General features: G+C 61.7%; 4 protein-coding genes across 9 annotated transcripts; 2 read left to right on the top strand and 2 right to left on the bottom strand.

Moving 5' to 3' along the window:
* The first annotated feature begins 2,178 nt into the window (after positions 1–2,178).
* On the top strand, positions 2,179–9,263 carry GAL3ST1 (galactose-3-O-sulfotransferase 1). Of its 4 annotated transcripts, XM_088064989.1 has the most exons (4): positions 2,179–2,280; positions 2,685–2,898; positions 5,799–5,932; positions 7,132–9,263. In XM_088064989.1, exons 3-4 carry the CDS (start codon positions 5,808–5,810, stop codon positions 8,279–8,281), a joined length of 1,275 nt encoding a protein of 424 aa, XP_087921115.1. In that variant the 5' UTR covers positions 2,179–2,280; positions 2,685–2,898; positions 5,799–5,807; the 3' UTR covers positions 8,282–9,263. The 4 variants fall into 4 exon arrangements, with proteins under 4 accessions (XP_087921115.1, XP_087921116.1, XP_087921117.1 ...); XM_088064990.1 differs by lacking the exon at positions 2,685–2,898 and having other exon boundaries at positions 2,246–2,280; XM_088064991.1 differs by lacking the exon at positions 2,179–2,280 and having other exon boundaries at positions 2,638–2,898.
* Positions 9,264–10,560: 1,297 nt separating this feature from the next.
* On the top strand, positions 10,561–13,358 carry LOC148182774 (uncharacterized). Of its 3 annotated transcripts, none has more exons than XM_088065124.1 (8): positions 10,561–10,659; positions 11,164–11,310; positions 11,766–11,949; positions 12,084–12,198; positions 12,368–12,447; positions 12,720–12,814; positions 12,912–12,992; positions 13,089–13,358. In XM_088065124.1, the coding sequence occupies exons 1-8, from the start codon at positions 10,608–10,610 to the stop codon at positions 13,334–13,336; spliced, it is 1,002 nt and encodes a 333-aa protein (XP_087921250.1). In that variant the 5' UTR covers positions 10,561–10,607; the 3' UTR covers positions 13,337–13,358. The 3 variants fall into 3 exon arrangements, with proteins under 3 accessions (XP_087921250.1, XP_087921251.1, XP_087921249.1); XM_088065125.1 differs by having other exon boundaries at positions 12,365–12,447; positions 13,092–13,358; XM_088065123.1 differs by having other exon boundaries at positions 12,365–12,447.
* A 430-nt stretch (positions 13,359–13,788) lies between these two features.
* Positions 13,789–16,433, bottom strand: MTFP1 (mitochondrial fission process 1). Its single transcript, XM_005524633.3, has 4 exons — positions 16,201–16,433; positions 14,667–14,794; positions 14,372–14,595; positions 13,789–13,996 (listed from the first exon to the last, which is right to left on the bottom strand). The coding sequence occupies exons 1-4, from the start codon at positions 16,316–16,318 to the stop codon at positions 13,921–13,923; spliced, it is 546 nt and encodes a 181-aa protein (XP_005524690.2). The 5' UTR covers positions 16,319–16,433; the 3' UTR covers positions 13,789–13,920.
* Positions 16,434–16,802: 369 nt separating this feature from the next.
* Positions 16,803–21,921, bottom strand: SEC14L2 (SEC14 like lipid binding 2). The gene is made up of 12 exons (XM_005524632.3): positions 21,815–21,921; positions 19,670–19,745; positions 19,543–19,586; positions 19,328–19,387; positions 19,038–19,226; positions 18,264–18,359; positions 18,054–18,114; positions 17,896–17,979; positions 17,675–17,781; positions 17,461–17,600; positions 17,200–17,369; positions 16,803–17,118 (listed from the first exon to the last, which is right to left on the bottom strand). Exons 1-12 carry the CDS (start codon positions 21,866–21,868, stop codon positions 16,988–16,990), a joined length of 1,212 nt encoding a protein of 403 aa, XP_005524689.1. The 5' UTR covers positions 21,869–21,921; the 3' UTR covers positions 16,803–16,987.
* Between the last annotated feature and the right edge of the window lie 3,140 nt (positions 21,922–25,061).

Below are 25,061 nucleotides of genomic sequence, written 5' to 3'. Positions count from 1 at the left end.
GTTGCTGATCCTGCTGGATGTGTTTGTGACATCAGCAGTGTTCCGTCAATCCTGGGTTTTCCCCCAAAACACCTTGGAGACACTACAGCTGGGGACAAGCTCGTGGGGTTTATGGACACACCTTTGCCCCCAAATGTGGTGAAGGCTGTGTCTCACTCTGAGGAATTTTTGGAGGACACCCCTGGCACTGCTGTGAGGACACAGAGAGGATCCAGGGGAGTGACAGCCCCTGGAAGGGAGTGAGCTCAGATGGGGAACACCTGGGAATACTCAGCTCAAAGGACTTTCAGATTTTGTTTCCTTTCCTATATATTTTTTTCCCAATTTTTTTTTTTCTTTTCAATGTGGTGTAAGTTCTTTTTTCTTTTCACCGTTTCCATTCTCCCCTTTATTTTCCATGTTTTTCTCAGTTTTCTCTTTTTTCATTTTTTCTTTTGTCTTTTCATTTCCTTTTTCCTATTCTTTTTCTTTTTATTTTTTCATTTTTATTTATTTTTCCCCTTCACTCATTCCCCCTCTTTTGCTCCTTTCTCCCTCCCATTTTTTTCCCCTGTTTTTTATTTTTTTCCCCCCTTCCAGAGGCTTGGAAGGCTTTTCCCTTTCTTTTTATGTTTTTCTCCTTGCTTTCCCCTTCCATTCCCCTCTCCCAAGAGGAGCAGGAGTGATCCCAGGGCCGGGGCTCCCCTCTGGGCAGGAGAACCTGAACAAGGCCTCAACCCCTGGGAGCCACCGATTCCCACCCAACCCAAACAAACAAACCCCATCTCCCAAAAACCTCATCTCCAAACAAACCCCAGCTCTCAAAATCCCGGCTCCAAACAAACGCCAGCTCCCAAAATCCCGGCTCCAAACAAGCAAACCCTGGTTCCAAGCACGCAGCTCCAGGCCTCCCTCCCAAGGCCTGGCTGAGGGCCTGGGCCGGCCGGGCCAGGCCGGTGCTGGTGGCCACAGGCCGCTCTGGCTCCCCGGGGCCTCTCTGCCTGATAAAGGTGTGTGTCCAGCCAAGTGTGACCCCCTCGGTGTTACCTCCCCCTCGGCCTCCTCACCCAATCCCTCAGGATCCCCTGGGATCCACGGCCATCATGGCTTTCAGTGAGTGCTGCACATCGGGGGGATGAGCTGGTGGAGCCCTCCCGGGCACCCCCCCTGGGATGTGGGACATGGTGGATGTGGGACATGGGGTGTTGTGGCTTCCCAGCTCCATCACATCTGTCCCCAGGCTGTCAGTGTTCCGTGGTTGAGTTGCCACATATTGGCCACTGTAGCTCTCTTGTGGCTGGAAACCCTTTACCCCTTCCCAAAAAACAGGAAACCTGGGAACACTGTGTGACCCATTCCAAAATAAAAAAAATAAAAGTGTGGGGGGGAATTGGAAAACCTTCGCAATCCATCCCCCCAAAAAACCACAGGGCAATCCTGGAATCCCTTCATAACCCACCACCAAAAAGGGGAGAAACTTGGAATCCTTTTGTGACCATCCCAAAAAAGAGGCAGAAACCTGGAATTAGGGGCGGTACATGCAGAGAAGGGGTGAGACAGCTCATTGCTCCCACACACCAATTCCACAGCTAACGCTGTGACTGTGATTACTTGTCTTCACCCCTCCTCTTGCAATGATGATGATGATGACAGTGATAATGATGATGAGGGAAACAAAGCTGTTCTGGCTTTTCCTGATCCTGGAGGGCTGTGCAGGTTACCCTGGTGAGGTCAGGCAGGATGGGGGCAGCTGTCAGAGATGAGGCAAGAGCTGCCAGCTCACTGCAAGGTGATGTCTGTAAATCCTGTGGGGGCAAGTTCTGAACCCCAGACACTGATGGTGAGTCCCAGGCGTGGTAACCCCTTGTTTGGGGACCCAAGGCCGACATCACCCCCTTCAGGGACAGAGACCCAGATCTGAGGGCAGCGGGAAGAGGCTGGATCCAGGAGCACAAGAGCCCCTTTTTCACCCTGCCACACGAAGGGTGATGGACCAGCGACAGGGCTGAGCCCTCCTGGTGTGCCCAGGGCAGCCTCTGGGCACCCAGTCGGCTGCCATGACTAGAGGAGGGTGGAAAGACTGGTGGCTCCATGGCTACTCCACAGTTGTCACCCCAAGGTTGGATTTGCCAGAATATTGCTGTCATTAAGGCCATAAATGCATGGAAACATAGTGGGAGGAGGGAGGAAGGAGGGCGGGGAAGCTGTGGGAGAATGAAAAGGAGCTGGTGGTGTGTGGCCAGGGTGCCCCGGGGAGCAGGCGGCTGGGACAGGGTGCGGGAGCGAGCTCCCCAAACCCAGGTGAGCTCCGGCTGCGGGAGGTGATGGCCAGGCCATGAGCTGTCCCGTGGGACGAGGAGGAGGACGATGGCTGGCGAGAAGTGGGTGCTACCGCCCAGGGACAGCCGTCGTCACCCGGGGCTGTGGGGCCCAGCCAGGCTGGTGGCGGGGAGCCGAGGGGCCGGCAGTGGGGCCAGCGGGGACAATGTCCCCGTTGAGGCCACGGTCGCAGATGGAGACAAATGTCCCCGTTGTTCCCGGGGCGGGCTGAATGGCTCCTCTGTGCCCCGGCAGTGGGTGGGGGCCGGGTGGCTCGCGGTGGCCGCAGGCACCCAGGGCCGGCCCCGGGGAGCCGGGCAGTGCCCGGCCGCAGCCCCGCGTCCCCGGCCGGCCGCTCCCACTCCCGTCCCGTCCCCCCTTCCCAGGCCGGCGACCCAGGGCCGCGATCCCGGTGATGCCATAAACACCGCGGTGCAGTGGGGAGGCTTTGGAAAAGCCGGCATTTGCGGGGTGGTGCCCGGGAAGAGCTTATTCCATGTCGGAGCAGCATCGGCACCCCCGCCCCGCTCCCCTGGCACCCCGCTCCGCGCAGGAGAGCAGAGGCACGGCCCAGCGCCAGCGGTGCAGGCAGAGGAAAAGGTGATGGATACTGGGGGTCCGGGGGGGTCGAGATGCTCGGGGGAGGTGGTGGGGTGCTTGGTAAGGGGTAAGGGGGCAGCGGGATGTTTGTTGAGTTGCTTGGGAGGCCGTGGAATGCTAGGGAGGGCAGCAGGATGATGAGGAGGTAGTGGGATGTTTGAGAGGGTGTTGGGATGCTGGGGGCAGTGGGATGCTCAGGAAGCAGCTCTGTGGGGCAGGATGATGGGGGGAATTGTGTACACATGGGGCACAGAGGCGATGGAGGGGTGGGAAGCACCATGCCTGTGTGGGATGGGGCCTGTGGAAAACTGTGTCCATGGATTTGTGGGATCAGGAGAAAGCAGGGGCACGTGCCCTGTGTATGGCAGGGCCTTGGCCCTAAAAAAATTTGATCCTGTGGAGAAAACCCAAAAGCAGACTCTGGGATGCCCCCAGGGAGATGGGGAGCTGCTGGGCACAGAGATGGGGCTGCGGAGCTGCGTGGCCTGGCCCGGCCCGGGGGTAACTCGAGGAAATGGCGGGTGCAGGGGTGTGCTCCAGCTGGGCATCTCTGCCAGCTGGTGCCACAGCCCCCCCAGCCGTGGGAGCTTCAGGAGAACACCCAGCGCACCGCGTTTCTCCTAACGAGCTATTAATAATTAAGCTGCTCACTGACGGCAAAGTCAATAGAGTATTTGGCTGGGAAGTACTTGCCAGAACCACCCCAGGGAGGCAGACAGGGTGGAGCAAGGCATCTCCTTGGCATTCCAGAGCTCCGGAATGGAGTGCTGTGTGGTCCTGGGGGCCTGGTGGGGTCCCATAGGGATCTATCAGCACCCGTTGGGACCCATCTGGACTCACTGGGATCCCCTGAGACTCATCAGAGGGGTTCATGGTGCCATTTCAGTCACTCCTGCGGAGCTGGTGCCAGCTCCACTCCTGCCTGGCAGCACCAACAAAAGTGTCCCTCCAGCCCTCTTCAGTGGCTTTTCCAGGTGGTGACTGTGATAAAATCACAGCCACCGTGTAAAACCGAACTCAGCTGCTCCTGGGCACATGGAGCCCTGTGGCATTCCTACCCACAGGGTGGTTTTGGGATGTAGTCAGAGCCACCTGCTCCCCCCCTGCTGACACCGTGCACCCCCACACCCACGTGAAAGCCACTCGGGAAGGGGCTGGATGCACCAGCCCTGCCTGATCCAGTGGTCCTGGCTCCAGGGGAAGTGGTGGGGACTTGGATGAGCTTTTCGGGTGCCCCAGGTGCCCTCTCGCAGCTCCCCCCCTGTCCGCGGCGCTGTGCCCAGCACCCGGCCGCAGCCCGGGGCTCCGGTTGCATTTTCCATTCATTATTCATCGAGCTGGAAATCTCGGCAGCACGAGGCGATCCGAGCCGGGGGGGCCGGAGCGGGGGAGCGGCGGCAGCAGCGGCACCCCGGGATCGCCGCGGTGCTGGGGGTGAGCCGGGAACCGGGGGGGCTTTGCCTCGGGGGCCGGGGGGGAGCGATGTGCCGGGCTGTGATTTCATCCTGCCGGAATTGCCGCGGGGGCTCTGAGGAGCTGAGGGGGTGATGCGAGGAGGGGATGGGAGCCCGGGGGGTATTTCTGGGGGTGTTGTTCAGTGGGAGCGCAGCCAGCCTCGGCCGAAGGATTCCGGAGGATGTGGAGCAGTGGGAGCATCGGGAGCTGGAGCAGGCAGGCGATGCTGCTCCCTCCGCTAAATGGGGGTGCAGGGACGGGGGTGTCAGCCCACAGCTCGGGGGGGCTCCCGGGCACGGAGCTGTGCTGTGGAGGGCTGCGGTCACGGGTGCCGTGTCCCCGTGTCCCTGTGTCCCCGTGTCCCCGTGTTCTGCCGCAGGGGACAGCCTTGCTGCAATGCGGTGTCACAGTGAGGGTGACCCCCGTGTCCCGGGAGGAGGGAAGGGACAGGGATGGGGGCCACGGGGGGAGCGCTAGGGAGGGGACAGGGGGCACAGGGGCTCTGTGTGTGTGTGTGCACACAGTGTGTGTATGGGCACGACTGATGTGTGTGCACATTTTGTGTGCGTGTGTGTGTGTGTGTGTGTGTGTATACAAACATGCATTGATGTGTGTGTGTCTTGGTGCACACACGAGCACACGAGGGGATGGGGTGTGTGCCCCTGTGTGTGTCCTGTGTGAGTGTGTTCTGTGTGTTTGGGGGTGTCTGTGTGTTTGGGGGTGTCTGTGTGTACCCTGTGTGTGTGTGTGTGTGTGTTTGGGGGTGTCTGTGTGTGCCTTCTGTGTGTTCTGTGTGTTTGGGGGTGTCTGTGTGTGCCCTGTGTGTGTGTGTGTGTGTGTGTATGTTCTGTGTGTTGCCATCCTGGCTGCACCCCTCTGTCCCCAGATCTGTTCCTGACCCCCACCCTGTGCCAGCCTGAGCTGTCACAGCCAGAGGGGCCCCACGGGCCCCCCACTGCTGCTGGCAGGGCCGGAGGGGCCACACTGGGAGGGTATTGCAGCACCCAGACCACCCTGAGCTGCTGCAGCTCCTGCTCTGACCTGCAGATTTTCCTTGGAAAATGGATCCCAGCACCCTCAGGGAGCTCCTGCCAGTGCTGCTGGTGTCCCAGTGGATATTGGTCACTCTGTCCCTCAGTTGCCCACTCTGCCCCTGGGCTATCCATAGCCCAGCTCCCCCTTCCCCCAGTCCCAGCCCTGCGTCCTCTCCCGCCGGGCCTGGGAGTCACTCAGTTTTCCCAAGGCGGGCAAAGGTTGGCTGGATGGGCAGGGCCGCTGGGCCTGGGCCATGGATCTGCTGTGCCCATGGCTGGGTCATGCCAGGCGCCAGTGAGATGCTTGTCTGGGAATTGCCATGCCCATGAAATGTCCACGTGCCTCGTTCAAGCCACACACCCCCGAGTCCCCATGTCCCTGGCACCAAGGTCTCTCCTCTCCGGCTGCAGGTGACCAGGATGCTGTGGCATGGGAAGCCCTGGAGGTCCATGTGCAAGGGGCTGGTCCTGGGGACCCTCCTGACCAGCTTCATGTTGCTGCTCTACTCCTACGCCGTCCCCCCGCTACAAGTCAGCGTCACTGAGTGAGTCTGGGGTCTCTGCGTGTCCCTCCCGCTGCATCTCGGCCTCCCTGTTCCACACAGGAACCCCCAACTGGAGATGGGGGACATGGAGATGGCCCTGGGGCTTTCCAGGCCCTGGTGGCTTCACCCCAGGATGTCCCCTTCCTGCTGGAGGCTGCACCCTGTCCCACAGCCAGGGGGGAGGTGCCTCCCAACTCCCCGTGGGGCTGGGGACACACCCTGGGGCACTCACTGCTCCTGGGTGGAGAGGAGAGGAGAGGAGAGGGAGAGGGAGAGGGAGAGGGAGAGGAGAGGACTCAAGTCTCCGGTTCTTTCACTGCCAGAGCTCTGCAGTGCTGAGCTCCTGGCCATGATACCTGTGATGAAATTAATCTCCAAGCTTGTAAACAAGGTTCACGTGCCTCACAATCCTGGTGCTGTTGGATGGGATCCTTATCAAGGATCAGTTTGGCAAGTTCATTACAGGTGTCCAAAGTCACTTGACTGTGTGGGCTCTGCGTGCTGCCCCAGGCAGCTCAGATAATGTCCCATGTGTCCTTGCGTGCTCCTCCAGGGTCCATGAACTCGTCTGTGGGGCCAGGCTCTGGAATTATTTCCCTCTTTGCTGGGGGCTGGATCCTTCATGGATCCCACAAGGTGTTGACGGGTCCCAGACCTCCACAGATCCCATGAGAGGTTTGTGACTCCTGTAAGGGGTTGAGAGCTCCCAGACCTCCTCCATCGATCCCATGAGGAATTAGTGACTCTTATAAGGAGTTGAAAGGTCCCTGGCCTCCACCATGGACCCTACAAACAGCTGAGAGCTCCAGGCCTCCTCCATAGATCCTACAGAGGGTTGAGAGCTCTCATACCCCATAAAAAGGATGTCAACTCCTCTCCATGGATTTGTGAGGATGGAGAGCTCCCCTTAATGCACTTTTTGGCATCACTTCCACCAGGACCACCATGGCCATGCCCATGGAGACCCTCTGCTCTATTTCCATTTCCAGAACCTATTTCCAGAACCCATTCCCAGGTCCAACACCTGTCTCCAGGTCCAACACCCATTCCCAGGTTCAGCATATATTCCCAAGGTCCAGCAGCTATTCCCAGGTCCAGAACCCATCCCCAGATCCAGCTCCTCCAGCACAGAATATCCCTAAGCCTTCAAAGTGCCACTGCCATTCTCACCATGGTGCTCCACCTCTTCTGTCACCCAGGATCCCCGTCCCCTTCTCCTGCTCCTCCCACCTGTCCCCCGTCCAGGCTCTGTCCCCGTCCAACGGCACGGGCAGCACCTCGGGGTGGAGCTGCCGGCCCAAGCTCAATGTCATGTTCATGAAGACCCACAAGACCGCCAGCAGCACCATCCTCAACATCCTCTTCCGCTTCGGGGAGAAGCATCGCCTGAAATTCGCCTTCCCCAACGGCCGCAACGACTTCTACTACCCGTCCTTCTTCGAGCGCAGCCAGGTGCAGCACTACCGGCCCGGGGTGTGCTTCAACATCATCTGCAACCACATGCGCTTCCACTACGAGGAGGTGCGCAAGCTCCTGCCGCCCGACACCACCTTTGTCACAGTGCTGCGGGACCCCGCGTACCTCTTCGAGTCCTCCTTCCACTACTTTGGTCCCATCATCCCCCTCACCTGGAAGATCACGGGGGAGGATAAGCTGGATGAGTTCCTCCGGGACCCCCAGCACTACTACGACCCCAATGGGTTCAACGCTCACTACCTCCAAAACCTCCTGTTCTTCGACTTTGGTTACGACAGCAGCATGGACGCCAACAGCCCGCTGGTGGAGGAACACATCCAGGAGATCGACCGCCGCTTCCACCTCGTCATGTTGCTCGAGTACTTTGATGAGTCGCTGGTGCTGCTCAAGGACCTGCTGTGTTGGCAGCTGGAGGACGTCCTCTACTTCAAGCTCAACGCCCGCAAGGGCTCCACTGTGTCCCGCTTGACCCCTGAGCTGTATGAGCAGGCGACCGCCTGGAACCTCATCGACGCCAAGCTCTACCGCTACTTCAATGCCACCTTTTGGCGCAAGGTGGAGGCCTACGGGAGGGAGAGGATGGCCAGGGATGTGGCCGAGCTGCAGAGGGAGAATGAGAAGATGACCAGCATCTGCATTGATGGGGGACATGCCGTGGATGCCAGCGCCATCCAGGAGTCCTCCATGCAGCCCTGGCAGCCCCTGGGGGAGAAGACCATCCTGGGGTACAACTTGAAGAAGAAGATCAGCAAGAAGCACCAGAAGCTGTGCCGCAAGATGCTGACGCCCGAAATCCAGTACCTGACTGACCTGGGGGCCAACCTCTGGATCACCAAGCTGTGGAGCCACGTGCGGGACTTCCTCAAGTGGTAGGGGCTGGCAGGTGCCCCACTTCCCTGGGGAAGAACCAGGTGCTTTCGTTTTTCTTACTTACAGTTCTCTTGGTTTGGAACTGGCTGGAGGCTCTGAAGCCTGGGAACTTTTGGGGAGATCCTCCATCACCTTCCTGCAGAGCCCCAGTGTGGGCAGAAGAGCGGAGACTCTGCCTCCATCAGCAAGGTCAAGAACTGGGGGCTCAGGGGTGGTGTTTTCCTGCAGGATCCACTTCTTCCTTCCCCATGGAAAAGCTGGAGGAATAATTTAAGAAGGATGTGGCCTTGTCACAGCAGGAGCAGGACATCCATCACCAGGTTGCTGGATGTGCTGGGACAGCAGTGGTAGAGGGTCTCCTTTGCCCGGGGTGGGCAGAGATGCCCACAGGGAACCCAACCCTTCGGGGGCTCCTCAAATCACCCTGCTGAGCCCTGGTTTTGGGGTGTGGGAATGTCAGAAGCTGCTGCAGTGCCTCAGCCCGTGGGTGTGATGAGTGCAGCATGTTTTCAGCCCACCCACAGCCATCACTCCATGCCAGGCTGTGACCCGGAGCCACACGGATCCATTTGGAGATTGGAAAACCCACCTCAAAAGCCCCGGCCTTTATCAACAGGTCCCCGTGGCAAAGGGCACCCCCTCCATGCCCTCCATCATCCCAGTTAGAGGGCCCCATGGCCCTGGTCCCCACAGGGGACATCCCAAAAGGCCAACAGGGTCTGGTGACAACTGGCATGGGGAGGAGATGGGAGTGGGTGCAGTGGGACTGTCCCCGTGATGCCATCCTGAGCACAGTGGGGATGCTGAAGGCAGGGGCCATCCCCAGTCCCCACCTGCTTCGGGGACAAACCTCGTGCATCCCAGCTGGGCTGGATGACACCGGTGACGCCACATCCCACCGAGAGTAGCCCTAGCTGGGCACAGAGGTGGCACCTGTGGCTGAGCCACCCCCCAGCAAAGGGACCCCCTTGTGCCCCCACCTGTGTTCAGCTCCTTCTGTAAAGACCAGAAATAAAAAAAGCAATTTACTTTTTTAATATAATTGTGTATTTGGTAGTTTTTGATATAAGGATGGCCCAGCTGGTCTCCAGCCATCTCCTTCTTCTCCGGGATGGGATGGATGAGGTGAGGATGTTCTTACAGGCACAGCAGGATGCTCAGCCACGCCCTGCTCCTTCTGGGAGCTCTCCAGGGTCCTGGCACCACTGTCCCCATCAGTCCTGGGGGTGGGGGGGCCCCGTGTCCCCCAGGCAGTGCTGAGGAATGAGACCCTCAGTGTGAGTGGGATGCCTGGGTCTGTCCCCTATGTCCCTGCTGGGTGCTGCTGGGGGACAGCCCCATGGTGTGCAGGTGCCCCCAGGAAGGTCTGCTGGCTTCACAGGGACACCAGAGCCACGGGACCAGCCATCGCTGGTGACACAAACCACTCGAGCCACCGCATTCCAGCTCTGCTGCTGATGGGGAGCACACAGTTTCAGGGGTGGCCATGGGACTTGCACTGGGACTTCTCCACCCTCCCTGTCCCTCGGTGCCCAGGCCACCAGGTCAGACCACTCAGAGGAGGCCTGTGGTGGGGTGTTGGGGCTGTGATGGGGACACCTGAGACAGGCAGGACCCAGGGACACAAACACTTCACCAGGTCTCTGTCCTGGCTGTGACCAAAGTGCTGCTCTCCAGCAGAGCTGTGATGGGACAAGGAGGGATGCTGGGGACTGTGACTCTCTGGTGGGACTGGGATCAGCCATGGGATCATGACAGTGGTGGGGTCAAAACTGTGGTGGGCTTAGGAACCATGGGGTGGGACCAGGGACATCCAGGGGACCAAGGCTGAGTGATGGGACCAAGCCATGTGGTGAACTGGGATCAGGGCAAAGTGGTTGGATCAGGACCATGTGCAGGAGTAAAAGGATATAGTGGGAGCAGCACCATGCACAGGGCCAGGACATGGTGGGCATGGGACCTTGCTGAGGACCAGGACCACAACAGTGACATGGGAGGCCCAGCATCACACCTGGGAACAGGACTGATTGGTGAGTATGGGACCAGGACTTACTGGTGGGTATGGGATCATGCTCAGAACCACCTGCAGGACCAGTCTGAGTGGTGGCACTGGGACTGTGGGATGGAACGGGGACTGGAAGATGGGCACAAGCTCTTGTGGTGGGACTGGGAAGGTGTAAGGGGTAGGACCAGCCCCAGGTGTGGGGCTGCTGATGGCTGCAGAGACCAAGCAAGACCCTCAACCCCATCAGTGCCAGCTGGGGCCCATTGACACCCAGCCCCAAGCCCTTAAAGACCCCCAGCTGTTTGGGGATGCTGCTTACTGGGGATGGAGCTGTGCTTGTTGGTGCTGGTGTGTGGGGCTGTGCTGGGGGTGCCAGGTGAGTGGGGCTGGGATCCCCCTTCAGTCCTCCCACTGGTTGTACTGGGGGAAGTGGGTGGTGGGTGCCCTTTGCTTTGCCTGCTGCTGGTTCCTGAAGGTCACCTGGGAGCTGTTCTGGGGGAGAGAAGCCTTCCTAAAATGATCCCAAGCTCTGAGGGTTGGGGCAAGGGGCTGCCAGAAGCTCCCCCAAGGTCCCAGCAGGGCTGGTGGGACCTGTTTGGGGCGGGGGGATCAGAGGCACTGGTGGGATCTGTGGCTGCTGACAGTGGTGTCCCACCCCATGAGCAGCTCCTGGTCTGTCCCCAGCCCTGGGCAGGGTCAGGGTGCTGGGAAGGCTCCTGGTGTATTCCTGTAGTGCTGGGGACAGAGGAGCCCCTGATGTGCTCCTGGGTGCTGTCCTTGCCTTTGTGCTGCTGCCACCTGTCCCCAACAAGTCCTGGGGACACCTGAGGATGTGGATGTCCTTGCTGTGTTTGGGACATGCTCAGCCCTCCCCTTGCAGGGACCACCATGGCTCCAGTTGCCTCAGAGCCCCCTGGTCACACGGTGACAGCTCCAGCAATGTCCTCAGGAATGGGGACAGGGAAGGTTCCTGCTCACCCCCACTCTGAGGACCCCATCATGAACTTCACCTTGAGGCTCCTGGATGGTGAGTGCTTGGGGGTGCTGCAGGAAAAAGCTGAGGGTTGAGCCAAGACCCTTGGGTTCAACCAGCAGCAGTCAGTGCCTTCTCCTGGCTGGCATTAGGACCACCAGGAGAGGTGGCTGTCCCTGGCTGTCCCTGCAGGAACTCCCCCTTGTGGAGGGTGCTGGGCTTTGAGATGTTCCCAGTCCTGTGCCTGACACCACAGTGGGGTTTGGGGGTCAGCTCTGCCCCGATGGGTGACATGGTCCCTCAGCTCCATGGGTGGCCCAGGAAGGTGCTGTAGCTCTGGAGAGCAGGGAAGGCAGGCCTGGGGGGCAGAGCCAGGACAGGGGATGGGCTCTGGAAGAGGAAAGCTGGTGGGGATGAGGGCCAAGACACTGGTGGTCTGGGATGTGTCTGGTGTCCCCAGCTCTGGTGGGATAGGTTTGGGGGTGTCACACTAAACACACACTTCTCAGAGGACTCCAGTGCCACTCCAGAGAAGCTGCCAGTGCTCAGCCCCGGCTCTGTGATCCGCCTGGAAGCCAGTGTCCGCTTCAGTCCCAGCATCTCCGTGAAGATCCATGTGCATCAGTGCTACAGGACCACCACGGAGCAGCCAGGACACTCCAGGAGGGTCTCCATGGTGGTGAACAGCCATGGGTCAGTGCTGGTGGGACAGGAAGTAGGGGCTCCTTCTCCAGCTACCCTGGGGTCCTGTAGGACCTCCTGCTGGAAAGGGATGTCCAGAGTCTGGAGACAGCTCTGGAATGTCCTTTGTCACTCTCCTACCATAGATGCCTGCATGGGGAGAAGCTGGGGAATGTGTCTGTCCAACACCAGAGAGGGGAATCTGTCCTCCAGCTCTCCATCCTGGCCCCCACACTGGAGGGTGAGGCTGAGGAAGAGCAGGTGAGGTGGGGATGGTGCCCTTGGTGGTGGAATGGAGGTCCCAGGGAGGGGGATGACCTGGGTGTCCCAAACCACTGTCCATCCTGAGACAGGCTGGGGTGGCCTCAGCCCCACGAGGTTGTGTGAAAGGAGAGCAGGGTCCCTGAGGAAGGACGTGGTGTCTCAGCAGGTCTACGTGCACTGCCTGCTGATGGCATGGGGACAAGGACATGCCACCAGGACCTGCTTCTACAGCCACACCACGGCCAGGTACGCTGAGTGCCCGGGGACATGAGCAACCCATGGGTGTGCTGGGGGCAGAACCCACCTCTGGGAAGACCAAGTCATCCCACTGTGGTCTGGATGTCACCTCTTATTCAATGGCAGCTGGTGACATCACCACAGGTCCCAGCTCCCTCATGATGCAGATGTGTTGGGGAGGTGTTTGGAGACATCTCTGGGGAGGCACCATGTGGGTCTTGTGGGGGAGTCTGAGGACCCCCAGAGCTTCCTCCCCCCAGCTGTGTCCTCTCCTCTCCCAGCTGGCGTAACGCAGAGGACCCTGTCCAGAGCAGCCCATGCCACTGCTGTGACACCGGCTGTCCTGCTGCTGACACCTTCCGTGGAGACATGCCAGGTACCAGGGGTGGGACAGGGTTGGCCCCATGCTGTTTTGGGGTCTTGGGAAGCCTCCTGGACCTGGGCTGGACCACATTGGACATATCCTCCCATAGCATTCCCAGGAGAGGGGACACTCCACCGGGAGATAGTTGGACCAGTGCTGGTGAAGAAGGAGAAGGTGCCATGGTACAAAGGTGAGGGACACCCCAACCCTCTCCCATGTCTCCAAAATCCTCACCTCTTGTGCTGAACCCCCCTCTGACCCCAGGTGTGTTTTTTGCCGTTCCCAGCAGTGTGCCAGACGATGAAGAGGTTCCTGCTGGCTGGGCTGGCCCTGGTGGGCAGCGCTGTGCTGCTGGTCACCGTGCTGGGGCTGGCTCTGACCACCCGGCGCCTGGGCAGAGCCCGGCAGAGACAGCGGCCACCGAGGCAGAGGTGTCCCTTCCAGGCTGAGCTGCAGAGTGTGGTGGGGGCCCTGGTCCTCAGGGAGATGGAGAAACAGGGTGAGATGGGACCAGAGCCTCTTTCTCAGCAATAAATGTAGCTTTGCTTTCTCTAAAGTGTCTCCTGGTTGGTAGTGTGTCGATGCCACCAAGGGATGGAGATGTGCCCCTACACTGGCAAGCGGTCTCTCCAGGTCTCTCCAGGTCTCTCCAGGTCTCTCCAGGTCTCTCCAGGTCTCTCCAGGTACCTGGAGATGTGGTTTCCAGGTGTTGTGACAGTGTCCCAGCCTGTGACTCCTGGGTGGGTGGATTTTGTGTCCTTGGAGACCATGGACATGGTGGCAGCTCCTTGGGGACAGTCCCCAGGATGTCCCAAGAGGTTGTAGAGATGGAGATGTTCCATGCTAGGGACAGCAGGGCTGCTCAGGGCAGGCAGAGACCTCTCCCAGCTGGAGTCCCCTGAGGTTTTGGGACCCACCCAGACCCATGTGTCCCCCAGGAGAAGACATGACCTGGCCATGATGGCACCTCAGCATCACCCATTGGGGTCATGTTTGAAATGGTTTATTAGGACTAGTGTGGGGCAGGGTGGCCACTCTGGGGGTCACCAGAGTGAGGGGTCACAGTAGGTGGGTCAGAGCAGCATGCCTCAGTTTCCCCGGAGTGTGTGGGGCGGTGCTCAGTGGGATGTCGGGGGCTCTCCTGGTGTCCTGTAAAGCTTGCGGAGGCTGGAATCCATCAGGAAATCCACAGTCCTGCGGCAGGAGAGAATGTCAGGGGGTCCCGGGGTGGGGGGGTGTCTCTGGGGCGGTGGATGTGATGTGGGATGGGTGGGGCTGTCCTTAATATCCCCTGAGACACCAGCACCACCAAAACCAGGTTTAGCACAGCCTCACTGCGCTAATCCCGGCTCAGCTCCGGATAATCCCCATCCTGGCAGGGACATGTCCTGGCTGGACCCCAGCAAAGCCCCTTTGGAGCGGAGACATCCCATCACCACCCTCTGCTCCCAGCTCCAAGCCCAGATTGGGCCTTGTCTCCAAGGAGACAAATGTGCTCCATCCCTCTGGGCTGTGGGAATGGGGTGCTGGCACCCGTCTGTCCCCCCAGGTGTCCTGGTGTCCTGTTACCTGTCGATGGGGGTGATGATGAGGGGGATGGCAGCCAGCCCCAGGGCAGTGGTGGTCCAGCGGCGCACGGGCAGGGGCCAGCGGGTGAGGGACCCCAGCAGGGCCAGCGAGGCAGCACAGAGCCGGTTGATGGTGAAGCCAGGGATGGCCACAGAGGCCAGGCTCTGCCACACGAAGGTGTCCACCACGGCCACCCCCACGCGTGTGGGGTCCTGCCCGTGGGCCTGGGGGGATACAGGGATCAGCAGAACGGTGGGGACGGGGAAGCTGGGGGGTGAGGAGGGGTGGCACTCACAGCAGCAGCTTTCCGACCCTTGTCGATGGCGTCGGCGGTCACGTAGGCGGTGGCCACGCCGTAGCTGGCCCACACCACCGGTACTGGCACCAGTGGGCGGAAGGACTCACCCACCTCGTTGGCGTAACCTGAGGGAATGGTAGGGTCAGGGATCGACTGTCCCCATGTCACCTCTCCAGGGTGCCCCAATGTCACTGGATGGACATTGCACAGAGTGTGTTTGGAGTGCCCGTGTCTCCTTGGACCCACTGCCAGCAGGACAGCTGGGCTGGGGGTGCTGCCAGTGCTGCTGTGACTGCCCAGTGCTAGTGACAGTGTTCTGGTACCCGTGTCTGTGCCCAGTGCTAGTGACAGTGTTCTGGTACCCGTGTCTGTGCCCGGTGCTAGTGACAGTGTTCTGGTACCTGTGTCTGTGCCCAGTGCTAGTGACAGTGTTCTGGTACCTGTGTCTGTGCCCAGTGCTAGTGACAGTGTTCTGGTACCCGTGTCTGTGCCCAGTGCTAGTGACAGTGTTCTGGTACCCGTGTCTGTGCCCAGTGCTAGTGACAGTGTTCTGGTACCCGTGTCTGTGCCCAGTGCTAGTGACAGTGTTCTGGTACCCGTGTCTGTGCCCAGTGCTAGTGACAGTGTTCTGGTACCTGTGTCTGTGCCCGGTGCTAGTGACAGTGTTCTGGTACCTGTGTCTGTGCCCGGTGCTAGTGACAGTGTTCTGGTACCCGTGTCTGTGCCCAGAACTGGTCCTGCTCTCCAGTGTCTGCACGGTGCTGGGGGATGATGGCACTAGTGTCAGTGCTGGTGACAGGTACCAGCTGCTGGTGTGCAGTGCTGTCACCCTGTGCCAGGGCCTGCTGCGAGGTGCTGATAGCCGGTACCAGAACCCCGCAGTGCCCGGAGCAGTGTGCAGTACTTGGTGCCGTGTGCCCAGTACCATGAACCCGGTGCACTCTGTGGTGCCAGTGCTGGGTGCCAGTGCCCACCAGCACCAGGGGCAGTGCCTGGTGCGTGGTGCCGGTGCCCGACAGTGTGTGCTGTCACATCCCTAAAGCATTCCTGGTGCCAGTGCCTGGTTCCTGCTGTGGCGCCTGATGTTGGTACCCGGTACCAGCGTCTGGTGCTGTGCTCAGTGCCCAATCCCGCTGCCCGGTTCCTGAGGTCAGCACCCACTGTCAATGCCCAGTTCCCGATGTCGGTACCCTGTGACAGGGGCCGGTGCCCGGTATCACTGCCCCATTTGTGCAGCCGGTACCCAATGCCAGTGCCCAGGTCCCGGTGGTGGTATTTAATGTTAGTGCCCAATGTCAGCGCCCAGGTCCCCGTGCCTGTACCCGGTGTCGGTGCCCGGTGCTGGTACCCGGTACCCGATGTCAGTACCCGGTTCCCGGCGTCAGTGCCCACCTTCCGGTGTCAGCTATGAATGTCAGTGCCCGGTGCCGGTACCCGCTTCCCGGGGTCAGCGCTCAATGTCAGTGCCCGGTTCCCGGGGCCAGCGCCCAGTGTCGGTGCCCGGTGCCGATACCCGGTTCCCGGTGCTCACCCAGGTATCGGACCCACGTGTCCCGGTACAGGTCGGGCTCTTTCTGCCCCATGGCGCGCGCCACCGCTCCCGCCGCATGCCCCGCCCACCGTCCTACGTCACAGGGCCACGCCCCCATTGGGATCTGATTTGCATGACCCCGCCCCTCGGGGATCGCGGGATGGCGGCGGGGGCGGGGCCTGAACACACACGTGACCCCGCGGCGTCACCTCCCCGGCGGTCACGGGGGCAGCTCGGGGGGGCAGTTTTGGGGCTGGGGGGCAGTTGTGGGGCTGGGAAGGGCAGTTGTGGGGCTGGGGGGGCAGTTGTGGGGCTGGGGGGCAGCCGGGCTGGTTATGGTACCGGGGGCGGTTATGGGGCTGAGGGGGCAGCAGGGGCAGTTCTGGGCCTGGGTGGATGATTGTGGAACCAGGGGCAGAGTTTTGGGGCTGGGGGGAGCAGTTTTGGGGCTGGGGGGAGCAGTTTTGGGGCTGGGGGGAGCAGTTTTGGGGCTGGGGAGCAGTTTTGGGGCTGGGGGGCAGCTGGGCGGGTTGCGGGGTTGGGTTGGAGGGCAGCAGGGGCAGTTCTGGCGCCGGGGAGCCACAAAGCGGAGCAGACCCCGCTCAGTCCGTCCCTTTACTCCCCACCCCAGGCAGCAGCAGCGGTGGGGGCGGGACACACGTAAGGCACAGAGTTTGGGGGGGCCCGGCCCCGCTCGGCCCCCGCCTCAGGTCCGGCAGCTCCGGGGCTCGGCCCCGGCTCCATCTTCCTGCGGGGCCATCCTGGGGGCGCGGTGCAGCCGGGGGGCTCAGGGGCCGTGGTTGGGGGACTCCCCCTGGATCTGCTGGGCGGAGGCGGTGTCGGGCAGCAGCACCTCCACGCTGTAGCTCACCTTCTTGGAGTGGAGGAAGCTGTAGGTGTTGTCGAAGCGCAGGACATCTGCGGGGGGACGGAGGGGTCAGGGACACGGGGGACACCCCGGGGGTCCCCGCAGCGCCCCGGGGAGGGCTCGGCACTCACAAATGCCGGGGGTGGTGCAGGTGAGGGAGCCGTCCTCGGGCACCATGTGTGCGTTGTAGCGCTGGTTCGGGAGCACCTCGGTCATGTCGGCCGCCCGCTGCCGCTCGCCGACCTTGGTCTTCAGGTACACCCCGAAGCCGATGTCAGCACCCTCGGAGCGGAACTGCCACCTGCACGGAGGAGGGGCGGTGCTGCGGCTGTCACCCGGTGCGGGGCTGGGGACACTGGGGCTGTCACCCGCGGCGCAGAGCTGCCGCTCACCTGAGAACGCAGCCAGGGAAGAGGATCTCGTACTCGACCTGGTGGGACGAGCCCCGGTTGACCACGACCGAGTGTTCGTACTTCTGTGCCAGCTGGTCCCGCACGTAGTAATGCTGGGGCACGTCCCCCCCGTAGTTTATCTGGAAGGGACGGAGGATGTGGGGGTGGGGGAACTGCCCAGCAGCCCTAGAGAACCCGGGGGGCACCCTCCTACCTTGCTGGAGCACTTGGGGTCCCCGTCAGGGTCTGTCAGTGTCCCCCCGTACTCCACCGGGATCTGCGTGGGGTCGATGTACTTCTGCAGGACCTCCTTCCAGTTGGCTGGGGGGGATGACAGTGGGTTTGGGGGGACTGTGAGTTGGAGTATCCCCCCTGAGTGGGGTAACAGCAGAGGGGGGACCCATTTGGGACACCTCGGGGAGGGTCAGGACTCACATCCCAGCACCACGACCTTCTTGCGCGTGTCCTCGCTCAGGAAGTGCTTGACCAGGTTGTAGGCCACAGGGAAGAGCTTGGGGGCTGGGGGCAGAGGGGGGCATTAGGGGGGTGTCAGCACCTGGATAAGGGGAGCAGGACCCCGGGGCCAAACTCACCCTTCACAATAAAGAGGCGCTTGAGGGACTCAGGGTAATTCTCCTCAAACATGGACAGGATCTGTAGGGCGGGGGGAGCTCAGGTCACCCATGCCATGCACCCACCAGGACCCCACCCAGAACACTGGGGGGTGCAGGGCACTGCAGGGACCAGGGATCAGGCCAGACCCCTGTGGGCCAGTGGGAAGGGGGGTGGGCAGGAGCCCTCACCTCCCCATACGTGTCCACAGCTGGCTTCCAGAGGTGCTTCAGGCCCAGGCCCTCACAGTCGTACACCATCATCACCATCTCAATCTTCTTGCCCAGCTGGGACAGGAGGATGGGGGGATCAGGCAGGACCCATGGGGAGGTCCAGGGATGGGGTGGCCCAACAGGCTGGTCACCCCAGCCAGAGCCTCCAGCCAAGTGTTGGTGCAGGGAGAAGGGACATCGTGGGAGCTGGGTCAGGGATTTGGGTTAAGGGACAGCGGGAACTGGTGGGGATGGGCAGGATGCAGAGTTGTGGGGTGGGAGGATGAACCCGAGATGGACATATGGGGTTGGCAGGGACATAGTCCATGGTGAGGTGGACAGGACATGGATTTGTGAGGCTGAGGGAGATAAACTGGATGTGGACCTGTAGGGCTGGTGAATGAGGCCATTGGCTGGAGAGATGGACGTATGGGGCTGGGGAGGACATTGGGTGGTGGGGATGGACAGGACACGGGCTGGCAGGGACACAGGCTGAGGGGGATGGACAGGATGTGGACCTATAAGATAAATAGGGCTGTCGAGGACATTGCCTGGTAGGGATGGACCAGAGATGGACGTATGGGGAGGACTTTGAGTTGTGGGAATGGACATGGACTTATGGGGCTGGCAGGGACCTGTAGGGCTGGGGAAGATGATGACTGGTAGGGGCAGACCAGATGTGGACACATGGAGCTGGCAGGGACGTGGTCCCACAGGTTTGTTGGGGCCAGCAGAGCGTGGACAGGTTCCCACCTTTTCACTCTGCTGGTCACACGCGTGCCGGAGCAGTTCACAGTCCCGGAACTTGTTCTTGATCAGGTCCTGCTTGGAGGCGGAGAACAGCAGCCCCTTGGCGTCCAGCGGCCCGATGATCTCGTACCACACCGGGCTGCCCTCCCGGTCGTAGCCGCACATCCCGCCAGACATGTACTTCCGAATCACCTGCGGGAGCGTGGGGGGCTCAGGGCACCTCACACACACCTCAGGGCACTCAGGGGGACAGTCCCCTCCAGGGCCACCCCCGGGAAGCCAGGGACACTCACCTCAGGTGGCTCCCAGGCGATGATATTGTCGGCGTCCATGTGCTTGCGGACCTCGATGTGCTGCAGCGGGGGCAGAGCAGGCCAGGGTGAGATTTGGGACAAGGTGAACCCCATGGGTGAGTCTCCCTTGGGGGCGGTGGCCCAGGGCAGGGGGTCCCACGCCAGGTATGTCCCGGCACAGCGGGGTCCCCCCAAAAGCAGGGTGCCCCTCTCACCTTGCGGAGCATCGCCTCTGCCTTGGGCAGGTCGAAGGAGCGCGCTGCAAGAGAGCAGAGAGCTCAGCCCCCGCCAGCCCCACGGGGACTCCTGCCCCACCAGGGCTGTTCCCCACTTTGGCGTTACCTCGGAGCCATTTCAGGAGGAAATAGTCGTCCTGGGAGGGGAGGGAGGGCAGCACGTCCTGCAGCTTCTCCCGGAACTGCAGGGACAAGAGGGGCAGTTGGTGAAGGGATCCCTGATCCTCCCCAAAAACCTCAAGGCTGGAGGTTTGTCCCTTCTTTGTCCCCCCAAAAACATGCCAACCGGGACTGGGACATTTCCAGGGGAGAAAGGTCACTCTGTGTCCCCTCCCTGCCCCACATGCAGCCAGGACCAGCGGTCACCTGGCAGGGGACTGTCCTCAGGCTGGCTGCCATGCTCTGGGTGTCCCCCAGCACAAGGTGTCCCCAAGCCCTTGCGTAAGGTGCGAGTGTGGACTGTCACCACCCCGCTCCTTCCAGGGTGTCCCACAGGGACTGGTTCACCCCCTCCAGGGGATCCTTTGGGATGGATGGAGGTGGTCACTGTGTACCCCTGCTCCAGTGACACCCCAGTGGGTCACAGCCCCCCTGGCAGAGGCAGGAGGGTGTCAGGGTGCAGGACTGGGGGGGTTGGAAAAGCTGGGGCCCCTCAGAGGGGTCCTGCAGGCATCAGGCAGACCAGGCCCTGCCAATGGCATCCTTGGGATGAAGCCTGTCACCAGCAGATCATCACATGTCCCCCCGTTTCAGTGATGCTCCAGTGGGTCACAGTCCCGTGACACAAGCAGGAGGGTGTTGGGGTGCAGGACTGGGGGATTTGGGGTCCCCTCAGGGAGTGTGCTTCACTACAGGGAGGGACCAAGCAGACCAGACCCCACCAGTGGCATCCTTTGGGATGGTGCTGGTCACTGTGTTCCCTGCTGTTTATGACCCCCCCAATGGGTCACAGCCCCCCAGCACAGGCAGGAGGGTGTTGGGGTGCAGAACTGGGAGGTTTGGGGGACTCAGGGTCCCCTCTGCACGTGGCCCCGCTCACCCCAACGAGGCTACGGCTCAAATCTCCGTACCAGCCGAGGCCCTCCCCTTAATGAGCCTGATTAGCTTATCTCCCGCTGAATTTAGGGGTAATTAAACCCGGGATTAGCTCCTTCACCCTGGGACAAAGCCGGTGGTGGTGGACGAACGGGTTCGGCCACTCATCTCCCTCACCCGCCCAGGGCACGGCTGGCACCGGGCACGGTTTGGGCTCCGTGCCCCACGCCAGCCCCTGCCCCCCGTGCTGGCACCCGGCGGGGTCATCGCCCGCCCGTGGAATTTGGCTGGGTCTGAAAGGCAGCGATAAGATAAAGGCACAGGGGTGCGCTGAACCCCGATAACGGCTGGCACCAAACACGAGGGGTGGCAGAGGTGGCCGTGGTGGGTGACAATCACCGGTGCTGGGTGTCCCCGGGCCCGCAATCCCGGCGTGAGGGGAGGAAGTTTTCCAGTCCCATGGGAAGGGTGGAAGAAGAATATTGGGGTTCGGCGGCGGGGCCCAGTCTGGTGAGACAGGCGGGATGGTCCCTCCCAGGTGGGCAGCACCACGGGGGGCTCAGCCCGTGGGCTCGGGGTCCAGGGTGGGATGGGGGTGGCAGGAGACTGCCGTCCCAAGGGCCCTGCAGTGAGGCAGGAGGATCCCGAGCCCCGGGGAGGATGGGAGAGCGATGGGGACCCACCAGCGGGAGGGTCCAGCCAGTGGGAGCCTCAGGACCCAGCCAGGACGGTCCTGCCCTGGTGGGCAGTGCCACTGTGGGGCTCGGCCCGGGTGTTTGGGGTCCGGGATGAGGGATGGAGGCAGCGGGAGCCTCCCGGGGCCGGATTTAGGGGGTGGGGTGGAGCCTGAAGGCGATGGGATGTCCCAGGGGCCAGGAATCGGGGTGAAGCCGGTAGTTCTGGGCTGCGGAGCCCTGCGGAGCTCGGAGCGGGGGAGATGCGGTGGGTTTGGAGTCCGGGATGGGGGGGCTGGAGGGGGCGGTGGGAGCCCCCCGGGGCCGAGACTGGGGGTGATGCCGGTGGGTTTGGGGTGTATGGGGGGTATGGGGGGCCTGTGGAGCCCCCCGGGGCCGGAAGCAGAAATGCTGCCGGTGGGTTTGGGGTGCGGGTGCTGCCGGTGCCGCGGCGGATGCGAGCGCACATCGGGGAGGACAGCCCGGGCCCGGGCCTGGCCCCGGTCCCCCCGCAGCCCCCCGGCCCCTCCGTCCCAGCTCACCTGGGCCAGCACCTCCGCCTGCCGCGGGCTCAGGTCCCCGGCGCGGCCGCTCATGGTGCGCTGCGGGCGGCTCTGCCCGGCCCCGGCGGCCGGGAAGGCTCCGAGCACCCCCCCGGGCCCGCCCCCCGCCCCGCCCGGCCCGGCCCGGCCCGGCCCCCCGGCCACCCCCGCGGCCTTGGACCCTGCCCGACCCCTGCCCGCCCGGTCAGCGCCCGCCCCCGCCCCGGGATCGGGCACGGCGGGTGATGGAGGCAGAGGGGATATGGGGGCACAGAGGGGCTTGGGGGCTATAGGGGGGTATGGGAGACTTGGGGGCTTATGGGAGCTATGGAGAATTTGGGGTCACAGGGAGACACGGGGGATATGGGGGGCATGGAGGGGTATGGGGGCTATAGGGGATATGGGGGCTTTGGGGGATAGGGGGGCAATGAGGAGGGCCAGGGGGGCTTGGGGACTTGGGCAGGGGAGTGTGGGGGCTATAAGTGATGTGGGGGCATGGAGGATGTGGGAGGGTATGGGGCCCATAGGGGATATGGGGGCATGAGAAGGCTTAGGGGTTATGGGGAGTATGGTGGCTACTGGAGATATGGGGGCATAGAGGGCCTGGGGGGTATGAAGGGCTCGGGGGGTGTGGGCGATAGGGGAGCAAGGGGACTTGGAGACTGTAGGGGACATGTGGGGTAGGGGTGCACGGGGAATATGGGGAACAGGGGGTATGGGGGCACAGGGGACCTTGGGGAACATCGGGATTTGGGGGGGCAAGGGAGAGATGAGTGTAGTGGGCTCTGGGGGTTAGGGAGTGTACAGAAGGGTGGGGGCCCTATGAGAGTTTGGGCAACACTGGGGTAGAGGGGGTGTGGGAGGACATTGGGGTATGGAGGGAGATGTGGCCGTGGGATGGGAGATGGTGATATGGGACAGGTGTCAGGGAGAGGGGACAATGACAGGGATGGGAGGTGGAACAAGGACAGAGTGGAGGGGGCAGGGACTGGGGCAGGGACAGGGATGGGAGATGGGGACAGCTTGAGGGCTCAGGTGCAGTGATTGGAAGATGGGGATCAGGAGCAGGATGCCCACAGGGCTGTGTGTGTCCCATGGAGCCGTGGATGTCCCATGGGTGTCCTATGGAGTTACACATGTCCATGGATAACCCACGGAAACATCCCATGAAACCATACATGTCCCTTGGGGCTGTGGATGTCACACAGAGCCACCTGTGTCCCATCTGTGCATGTTCCAAGGAGCCATTCATGTGCCATGGAGTCATATGTGTCCCTTGGAACTGGGACCCATAGATGTCCCATGGAGCCACCCATGTTCTGTGGACCCATAAGTGTCCCCTGGAGCTGCAGATGTCCAGGAACCCAACCATATCCCATGAACCTATGGATGCTCCATGGGGTCATTCGCACCCCTCACGTGTCCCCTCCATGGGGCAGCTCTGGCAGCAGGCATCCCCAGGCCCCATTTTGGTGTTCCCCTGAATCCACACAGTCCCCCATGTCCGTGCTCTCTGTTCCAGGCTGGTTCCCAAGCCAGCTGTGCTCCCGGCTGTTGTTTATGGCACATCCAGACCCGTTGCAATCGGGATGTTTCACCGTGTGGTTAAACCGGCTCTGGCTTTGGCCGTGGGAGGAGAGACCGTGCCCACCCTGTGATTACACCCCCACACTTACAACATGGATGGGGACAAGAGGGACATGGGGACACACCCAGATCCGGCCCACAGCACCCTGCAGCCATGGGAACTGGGTCCCACGGCCCGGAGTCCGGTCCCCGACGTGGCCCCTGCCAAAAGCAGGTCAGCCTGGGCCCATGCTGCAGCTAATCCAGCCGACAAATCCCCCGGAGGCACATGTGCTGGGCACACGTGGCCAGAGTAGGGCCAGGATGTGGCACCCAGGGGTCAGGATGTGGCACTGGAGGCTGTCTGGCACCCACCAGGCTGGGGGTGTTGAGGGGTGTCTGGTGCGGGGGCAGTTGAGTTTTGGGGTGTTGGTGTGTGTCCATGTCACCCAGCTGTGCCCATGTCCCTGTTGTCCCAGAGCACACGTGTCCCTGTGTCCCCATGTGTCCCTGTATCCACACATGGGGATGTGGTGGACATGGTATCTGTGTCCCCATGCCTGTTCCTGTCCCTGTCACTCTCCTGGTGACCGTTGGTTTCCTGGTCCCTGCGTCCATCCCTGTCCTTCTATTGCTGCTGGTTCCCATTCCAGTCCCAGACTTTACCCCTGTCTTACTCCCACTCCTAGTCCCTGTCCCATCTCTCTCCTGATTCCCATTCTCCTGGTCTCTCTCCCTGTTCCCATCCCAGTCCTTCTCCTTTGTCCCTGTGTTGGTCCCACTCCCTTTTCTTCCAGTGCCTCTCCTTGTTCCTGTTTCCCACCTGGTTCCTGCTTCTATTCCCATCCCAATCTCATCCTTGTCCTTATCCCTGCTCCACCCCTGTCCCAGTGCTGGTTCCCATCCCAGTCTCAGCCCTTGTCCCTGTCTCAATCTCCATCCTAGTCCCCATTCCTTGTCCCTGTTCCTCTCTTGGTCCCTGTCCTCTTCCTGGTCTCCATCCTGGTCCCTGTCCTCATCACCTACTTTGTCCTTGCTGTGTCCCCGTGTCCAGCTTGGTTGTGGTTGTTGCTCCTGTCTCAGTCTCAGTCCCCACTCCCTGTCAGTGTACCTCTCCTGCTCTCTGTCCTCATCCTGGTCTGCATCCCCATCATCCCCATCCCTGTATCCCTGTCCCCTGTCCTTATCCCAACCCTTGTTCCGGTCCCCATCCCTTTTCCTGTCCTGTCCCTTTCTCTGTCCCTTTTTTCTGTCCCCGTCCCTGTCCCCATCCCTTTCCCTGTCCCCATCCCTTTCCCTGTCCCTTTCCCGGTCCCCATCCCCGTCCCTGTCCCTTTCCCTGTCCCCGTCCTTGTTCCTGTCCGTTTCCCTGTCCCTGTCCCCATCCCGGTCCCTTTCCCTGTCCCTGTCCCCATCCCGGTCCCTTTCCCTGTCCCTGTCCCCATCCCGGTCCCTGTCCCGGTCCCCATCCCGGTCCCTTTCCCGGTCCCCATCCCGGTCCCTTTCCCTGTCCCTGTCCCCATCCTGGTCCCTGTCCCGGTCCCCATCCCGGTCCCTGTCCCTGTCCCCATCCCGGTCCCTGTCCCTGTCCCCATCCCGGTCCCTGTCCCGGTCCCCATCCCGGTCCCTTTCCCTGTCCCTGTCCCCATCCCGGTCCCTTTCCCGGTCCCGGTCCCTTTCC

This window comes from Pseudopodoces humilis, chromosome 20 (genome assembly GCF_049639895.1).
Source record: "Pseudopodoces humilis isolate 2021_Gansu_Grassland_sample_001 chromosome 20, ASM4963989v1, whole genome shotgun sequence".
Lineage (NCBI taxonomy): Eukaryota > Metazoa > Chordata > Aves > Passeriformes > Paridae > Pseudopodoces > Pseudopodoces humilis.
The sequence above is the reverse complement of the archived record's forward strand: the minus strand, read 5'-3'. Positions and strand labels throughout refer to the sequence as shown.